Below are 8,917 nucleotides of genomic sequence, written 5' to 3'. Positions count from 1 at the left end.
TGGGCAAAGAGGCGGGAGCAGGTTGCTGAAGCCACGCCCACCTAGCTCGAAGGTGGTGACAGCAGCGGCAATCCACCTGTCACTCAAGTGGCCACGCCCTTAATTATGCAGAATTTTAAGGCTTAATATAATTTAAATGGATTAGTTATAAAAAAATTCACCCCCCTCACAGTTGTCATCAAGGGCAAAATTAGCTATATAGACCAAAATCATTTTTTGAACCAGGCTGTAAACATGTTTTTTTCTGCTGAAAAAGTTGGGCATTTTAACATTGGGAGTCTATGGGATTGACTCCCTTTTGCAGCCAGCCTCTAGCGGCCAGTTGATGAATTACAGTTTAAGTCACTTCCGTGTTGGCTTCACGAGAGAGAGCGGGAGGTTGCCGCTTGCACTCAACTCTACAAACACAACTCAACACAACACGCTGCATGTTGAGCTTAAAAACCTTTAGATATAAAGCCTTATGCTTACATGCCTGCCATTAGTTTTGCAGACGAAGATAAATGTTATTCATGCATTCATTTCTTTACAAAACGAAAATTTAAATGTAAAAAAAAAAAGGTGAAATGGAATCCTTCCATGCCGTTTAAAATGTACAATTCTTATTTTAAACTGAATATTGAAGTGTTTGTTATAAATCTGTGCACATCATTCAAAAAAAAATAAATAATCAAAAAATCAAAAAACGTTCCAGTGAATTTTCAGTCGAAATCTGAATAGAAATCTGCACAGCTGTGAATTTTGCCTAATTTCCATTCGCAGATTTTGCATCGGGTTCAAGTTGGTCATGCATATTCAGCACTTTGACCGGTAGAAACCTGCTTGGTTTGACAGCGACTTCCGTTTGAGCTGCGTTTCATATACACACTATCACTATTGACAACAGACAATGTATTATTTGCAAAAAAATTTGCTGAAATTTTGCTTGTGTAACTGCACCTTTACACACTTTAAACCACGACACAACTAATGCCTGATGGACAATAGGGAAGAAAAGATGCACCTCATGAAGCTGGAATCTAGACAAAGCGTAGCAATTTAGAAGAAGCCCATGTATAAGATATTGTTTTATATTTCTTGGTCACTCCATAAATCTAATAATTGCATTTGTGTTTTTCATTGTTTTGATTCCACTATTTGGAAAACAACATTAAAAATAACATTCACATTTGGCATGTGTCCAATGAAAGTAAAACTGGGTTTCGTGTGAAAATAAATTACCAGTGCTGCAAACAACTGTCTACTAATGAAACATCTGTTGTGTCTAACAGCGTTTACATCTATGAGGCATTTACCATCAGAAGCTGAATTTAGGATCCCAAAAGTGAGGTTTTTTTTTCCCATGTGGTGAAAATAAAACTGAAATAAAAATTATGAGGAAGAAATGGCAGTGTTTTAGGCGTTTATGACAGATGCAGAAACAGAGACTCACTACCATATGATGTTTGTTGTAAATATATAAGGAAAAATAGATCTACACTACTGCTCAAAATTTTAGGGTCTGTAAGATTTTCTAATGTTTTTGAAAGAAGTCTCTTCTGCTCACCAAGGCTGCATTTATTTGATCAAAAATACTGTTAAATACTGTGAGATATTATTACAACTTAAAAGAACAGTTTTCTATGTGAATATATGTTCAAATGTAATTTATTCCTGTGATCAAAGCTGAATTTTCAGCATCATTACTCCAGTCTTCAGTGTCACGTGATCTTCAGGAATCATTCTAATATGCTGATTTATTATAATCAATGTAGAAAACATATTTTTGTGTAAACCATGTTTTACAGGATTCTCTGCTGAAGAGAATGTTCAAAAGAACAACATTTATTTGAAATAGAATTTTCTTATAACATTATAAATGTCACTTTTGATCAATTTAGTCAAATGTCTAGACAATCTAAAATGCATCCCATTCTCTAACTTTATCTAAGATCTATTTTGTGTAAAGGAGAGTGTGACAGTGGTTTAGCGTGCTTGCAGACTGTCACGCCACAGTGTAGCTAATTTCCCTGATTAATCATCAGAGCGGACCAATAACAGCAATTCCTCTCAGTGCCCTGAGCTCCAGCTCTCTCCGTGTGTCTTGCTTTTCCAAACGTCCCTGCTGCTCATGTTCCCTGCAGTGTCAATCACGCTGCTGCCGTGGTGATAACAATGACATTCATATACTTCATCTCATTTAGCAGACTCTGTTTGGTGCCGTACGGCAGTGCATTAACGTGACTCGAGAGCGCCTCCAACAGGTCAAACTCACACTTGCTGTGCAGGGGCGGAACACCATGTGTATCAGCCAATCACTATCGCAAAATGGAATAGAATTAAAGATTTTTTAAAAAGAAATGAATACTTTTATTCCGTAAGGACACATTCAATTGATCAAAGGTGACAGTAAAGACATTTAAAATGTTACAATAGATTTCAATTTCAAATAAATGCAGTTCTTTTGAACTTTCTGTTCATCAAAATAATCCTTAAAAAAAAAAAAAAGTATCAGTTTCCAGAAAACAGCACAACTGTTTCTTGAACAGCATATTAGAATGATTTCTGAAGATCATGTGACACTGAAGACTGGAGTAACGATGCTGGAAATTCAGCTTTGATCTCAGGAATACATTTGAACATTCACATAGAAAACAGTTATTTTATATTGTAATAATATTTCACAATATTAGTTTTACTGTATTTTCGACCAATTAAATGCAGCTTCGGTGAGCAGAACGAGATGTCAAAAACATTAAACATCTAACCGACCCCAAACGTTTGAACAGTAAGTGTATTTCAATGCCGTGATACAAAGCATCGGAGTAATTTCATTTAATTTACGCAACAAAGTTGGTGACTTCCACTTGTTATTGGCAGTCACTTTGATTTGAGTCAAATACGAACGTCTGCAGATGTCATACTCATTATTTGCTGCAAATAAGAAATTATAAGAATTATTCAGAGTTCACTGCTGCGTGTCAATGACTCAATAAAGTCTGTCACTTAGCTCCCATGATGCCTCATTTATCAGGACATGATGAGTGATTGTCACCGCTCAGTACATCAGGACTGGGATGGTTTAGTTCATATTTAATATTCCATTGCATGTAATATAATTTACTTTCATTCTCTTTCATCCACTCTTATCTTGATTGCATATATACAAAATGCATATCAGACCTTATTAAAACTGTATTCACTTAACTTGGTAAGAAGATACTCATGAAAAGAGGTTTTATTTATATGTGACCCTGGAGCAGAAAAGCAGTCTTAAGTCGCTGGGGTATATTTGTAGCAATATCCAAAAATACATTGTATGGGTCAAAATTATTGATTTTTCTTTTATGCCAAAAATCATTAGGATATTAAGTAAAGATCATGTTCCATGAAGATATTTTGTAAATGTCCTACTGTAAATATATCAAAACTTAATTTTTGATTAGTAATATGCATTGCTAAGAACTTCATTTGGACAAATTTAAAGGCGATTTTCTCAATATTTAGATTTTTTTGCAACCTCAGATTCCGGATTTCTCGGCCAAATATTGTCCTATCATAACAAACCATATGTCAATGGAAAGCTTATTTATTCATGATGTATAAATCTCAATTTCAAAAAAATTGACCCTTATGACTGGTTTTGTGCTCCAGGGTCACATATGTTGATGATTTTAATTTATTCACAATAACTAAGCAGCAAATCCTCTTCTACTTTTTGTGTGGTAAGACATTTTTTTTTATTTCGGCTGGTTTTTTTTGTATTTTAATTTGTATTGTACTGCACTTTAAATATGAAATATATTCCAGCTGGCTGTAGTCGTGTTGCTTTTCACTTTGAGTAGCTCTAAAATCTCATTTGCATGTGAACACATTCAAACCTGCCGTGTCGTGTTTACGTTCGACACACTGAGAATCACAGAGGTGTTTGGTGTCAAACCATTCCTCACAATATATGGACATGCACAACTATATTTGAGGGGAATGTTTCCAGTGAACAACACTTAAAGCTGTAGTCTGTTCCTCGTGGAATACAGCACACAAGACATATGGATGACTTTCACGGTGCTTTCAGCCAGAGAAACAATGTGCTGCATCAGGCCTGGACAGGACCCGGCGTAATTGTTGGAATCAGGGTTTAAGGGTGCTACACAACAACAAAATCAAGCAGAACTGTCAGAAGTGAAGCAGGCTGGTCTTACCGATGAGCTCTGTGGGCGTCTTCTCTATGAAGTGCTCGCACAGCCTGATGAACATCTCTGTGGCCTCTGCTGTGGGGCATTCACCGTGACTGAATGAGACACAAACACACTGATATCAAGATCACACCAATGACACCCATTAGCAATGACATCACAAGAGGCGAAACCACCATTTTATAAATTTGGATTTGTATTTTAACCAGAAATATACATGTTTACAAAATACAAAAAACATTTTCAAAATGATTCCTTAATCCACCCCATGCCTAATCTTAACAACTAACTTACTAACTATTAATAAACAGCAAATTACGAGTTTGTTGAGGCAAAAGTCGTAGTTAATAGTGAGAACTGGTCCCAAAACTAAAGTGTGACCAACAGTGCTTATTGAGGTAGTATTCTCAATTGAAACGAGTCGAGGCTTGGACCCAGAAACAGCGGTGGATTACATTTCAAATGCAAAAAACACAACACAGCATTTAGATTCTATCACTCACATACCCTTTGCAGGAAAGTTTGACATATTTGATTCCTTCTTTTTCTATCTCTGCTCGATCATAGAAGCGGCTGGTGTTCGTCAGGTCCACCAGCAAACCCATCTTCACCTGCGGACAGGTCAGCATCACATTAACACAGCTCAGGCGGAAGACCAGTTTAAAGGGATCGTTTACACACATTTCATTTTCTCACCCTCCAGTTGTTCCGACGTTTCTTTCTTTTATTGAACACTAAGAAGATATTTTATAAAACGGAGAGTTCCGGTGCTTGATTCTGATTGGCTGAGCCGCGTTCGAAGCTGTTGTAAATGACTCTACAAAGTAACATACACCTTTGTTTACGTCTGTGTGTTGCTCGGCAACCACTTTATTGCAACCACAACTGTTTCTGAGGAGCTACATTGTTTGGTGGAAGAATACGGTTTTTATTAACGTCATTACACTTTATTTGCTCTGTTTTATTCTGTGAAACCTTACTACGTATATGGAGTAACCGTTTTATAAAAGCTTCGCGTCGTGCCTAACAACGCCCCTTAGCTGTAAACCACGGCTTCTTGGGGCTTATTGCTTTATTAAAGAATGTTGGTAATCAAACAGTTGACGGTAGCCGCATTGTATTTTTTTCCCATCCTATGGAAATCAATGGCTACCGCCAACTGTTTGATTACCAACATCCTTCAAAATATCTTCTTTTGTGCCCAACAGAAGAAAGAAACAGAAGTTTGCAACAACTTGAGGGTGAGTAAATGATGACAGAATTTTTTTATTTTTGGGTGAACTATCCTTTTAAGAGGAACGTCCATATACCTTTAAGCTTTTGAGATAGTTGGACAGCATGCTGGGATGAAACCTGTTCTCCTCAGGGACTTTATCATCATACCGTGGTCCAAGCATGGTTTTCATGGGCAGAAATTTACCTGCGGAGAGAAATCATCATGTCATGACCTTTAACCTCATAAGGTCCTTGGGGTCAATATGACACCAACCAACTTTTCTTTAGTTAAAAAAAATCTCAGTGGAATAAGATTTTGTGACTTTTCAACATTTTCTATCTGTATTCACATAAAAAAAAGAAAAGCGGGCTTGATTCGGTTGTTCTGAAGGTATGTACTTTTTTTTTTTTTACAAATCTGGTCTTTGGGGTCAATATGACACCAATTGAAAATGAATGGAAAATGCGAAAAAATCTATCTATATATATATATATTTTTATTTTTCATTTGTCAAAAAAATAAAAAATAATTCCAGCATAAATCTGAAACTTTTCACACAGAAATGAAGGCCTGGTACTAGATCACAAATGCAATGTAGAAACGACATGCTCACTCACACGCACGCACACACACGCACGCACGCACGCACGCACGCACACACACACACACACACACACACACGTGTGACTGCAACAAAGAGCATTTTCATAGAAATTGACAAATAAAACAAATAAATCCTGCATAAATCTGAAAATGTCCACACAAAAATGAAGGCCTGAGCACACTAGAGCACAAATGCAGTGTGGAACGAGCATACTCACTCACGTACGTACACACACACACAGACACACACTCTCTCTCACACACACACACACACACACACACACTCTCTCTCTCTCTCTCACACCCACACACACACAGACACCATTCATATCTGCTTATTGCAGTTGTTGTTTTTTAGTTTTGTTTTTTAGTTTTTTGGTTTTATTTACATTTAAGTCAAACAAAATTGTTTTTATTTTACTTTTTAGATTGAAATAAATATGTGCCTGCAATCAAGTTTTAGTGACAACTTGTGTGGCACTTCTGCAAATCTATGTGCCATTATTGCAAAAGCGGGAACTTCAAAATACCTCAAACAAACAAAAACAAATTCTAACCTTTGAGAAAAATACTGTTTTTAATGTATTGTATAATGTTTCAATATATATTTACAAAATATATATCAGAAAAGTTGTGAGAGGAGCAGTTGGCCACTTCCAGAAAAATGAATGGATCTCTATGGGCCTCTGCTGGATATTTATGGTCACTACACTATTCTTTCAAAAACTGTGATTTCTACAAGTTTTTCTCTAACCAGCAGATGGCAGAATTTTACACCTAACACCTGTCCTAGATCAATATTCAGAAACAACTTAAATTAAATTTAGATAATTTAAGTGATTTTTTTCGTAAAAATGTAGTATTTCACATGCAAGCTAATGGTGTAGTTGAGGAATTTTGTGGTAAACAGGTACAAAAGTACTTCATATCTCCCAAAACACAGCATTAATGTATAGATGAGAAGTAAACGAAAAAAAGGATATATTATTTGTATGATTAATTACTCTTTCAATTTTAGGGTCATACTGACCCCAAAGACCCTTAGTGTAAACAGGAAACGCGGACCTTATGAGGGTTAATAAACACTCACAACGATGGTTTGTACAGCAAACCCTTACAAATGGCGCTTTTCCACTGCGTGGTACGACTCGCCTCGGCACGGCTCAGTACAAAAAAAGTACCAGGTACCAGGTACTGTACCCAGTGGAAAACCCCCCAAAAGTGAACCGTACCGAGCCGTACTGTGCAGTGGAAAAGCGCCAAAAGAGTACTGCTGTGGTACGTACAATAATCGTAACATATGGTAATACCAAGGTGTTCAATTAATGATCTTCATGTAGCACATCCAGTGTTGGGAAGGTTACTTTGGAAATGGTTACAGATTACAAGTTACCCTACTTAAAATATAATATGTAGTGTAACTTTTCAATTACTTTATTAATGTAACTGATTACTTTTTCATTACTTTTCTAAATTTCTAATGTTTTCAACTGTTAATCATTTTCACATTTAAAGCAGGCAGGGTTAACATTACTGTCAGACTTTTAAAATACTTCATCACTTGAATTAAGATTATAATAATTGAATTTTAAAGCAAAGCCACCACTGATAACTGTCAGACTTTCGAAATCCTTCATCACTTGAATTAAGATTATAATATTTAAATTTTAAAGGAGACATTGGATGCAAAATTCACGTTTACATGGTGTTTGCATAAATATATCTTAGCAGTGTGTGGACACAACCACCTTATTAATTAATTATTTATTTATTAGATACTATTCATAAATTATATAGATTAGTAAATGTGATACAGCTGTTGTTGTACCAGAACAACAACAAAAATTGTTAATTGTTTATTAGTTATTTTGTTTCCTTCAATGCACTGTTAATAAATTTAGCTCGAGCAGCTGTAGCAACAATGTCTTGTAAGCGATGCAGGTGTTTTGTGATGTAGAAGAACATAAGCGTGTTAATTTTTTCCCGACATCAGAGCCACCGAGGACGCAGTGCATTAGTGTTGTTTTTGATGGTAATGCACCACCGAATACACCTAAATTCATTTATGTCTGCGCAAGTAATTTTACTCCAGACTGCTTTCTGAATGAGGGACAATTTAAGGCATGTTTTGTTAAAAAGTTAAAACTCAAGGATAGGTCAGTACCCATTGTTTGTGATCCAGCTGCACTTCCAGAAGTAGTAAGTGTCACACTTTATACTTTTTTATAATTACTTGCAAATCGCCTTTGCTCTTCCACGAAAGAGAGGGGTGGGGTGAGCAGAGCTCATTAGCATTTAAAGTGACATGCCCCGAAACCAGCCGCTGTAAACAGAGCAAGGTAAAAAAGGGTGTTGTGAGGAATTTTAACCAAAGTATGCTGCAGACCTTCATGAAAACCCTAAAGAAGCATACCAACTTGTGGAAGATGGGCATCCGATGTCCCCTTTGAAGCACAGCCACCACAAAATCAGACTTACTTCGAGATCATTCTGAGGTTGAATGCATATTTAAAATCATAACAAGAAATATTTTATTAGCTATGATACTGTTTTTGAAATCAAATCGTTGTAAATCATATGACAGGAAACACTGTCTGGAATCTAACAATGCCTTGGAGAAAACAGTTCATTTAGAGCAGTCACTGCAATTTATGAAAGAAATCAATTAAATCTGTATGTGGGAGTGTGTGTGAAAAAAATCAGATGTAACCAACCCCCTTTCTAATTTTCATAAGTAACTGTAATTTAATTACACATTTTTTTCTTAGTAACTGTAACTGATTACAATTACTTTTATTTTGTAATTAAATTACGTAATTCCGTTACATGTAACTAGTTACTTCCCAACACTGAGCGCATTTTATTTTAACATAATATTTTACTCTGATCTTAGATGCAAAAACGAGTCGTTAAATGTACTATA

At 36.0% G+C, this 8,917-nt stretch overlaps 1 protein-coding gene across 1 annotated transcript in view; it reads right to left on the bottom strand.

Moving 5' to 3' along the window:
- LOC107680298 (mRNA-capping enzyme) overlaps window positions 1-8,917 on the bottom strand; it is a 126,464-nt gene that overhangs the window by 116,422 nt on the left and 1,125 nt on the right. Inside the window, exons 2-4 of the mRNA XM_016476142.1 lie at window positions 5,486-5,595; window positions 4,683-4,786; window positions 4,182-4,270 (exon numbers count right to left, since the gene is read on the bottom strand). Of these exons, the coding sequence (XP_016331628.1) occupies window positions 4,182-4,270; window positions 4,683-4,786; window positions 5,486-5,595 (303 nt within the window). The remainder of the gene's footprint in view (window positions 1-4,181; window positions 4,271-4,682; window positions 4,787-5,485; window positions 5,596-8,917) is intronic.

Source organism: Sinocyclocheilus anshuiensis, unplaced genomic scaffold (genome assembly GCF_001515605.1).
Source record: "Sinocyclocheilus anshuiensis isolate Anshui unplaced genomic scaffold, SAMN03320099.WGS_v1.1 scaffold1161, whole genome shotgun sequence".
Taxonomy (NCBI): Eukaryota; Metazoa; Chordata; class Actinopteri; order Cypriniformes; family Cyprinidae; genus Sinocyclocheilus; species Sinocyclocheilus anshuiensis.
Note: the sequence above shows the minus strand (reverse complement) of the source record. Positions and strands in the feature narration are given on the sequence as shown.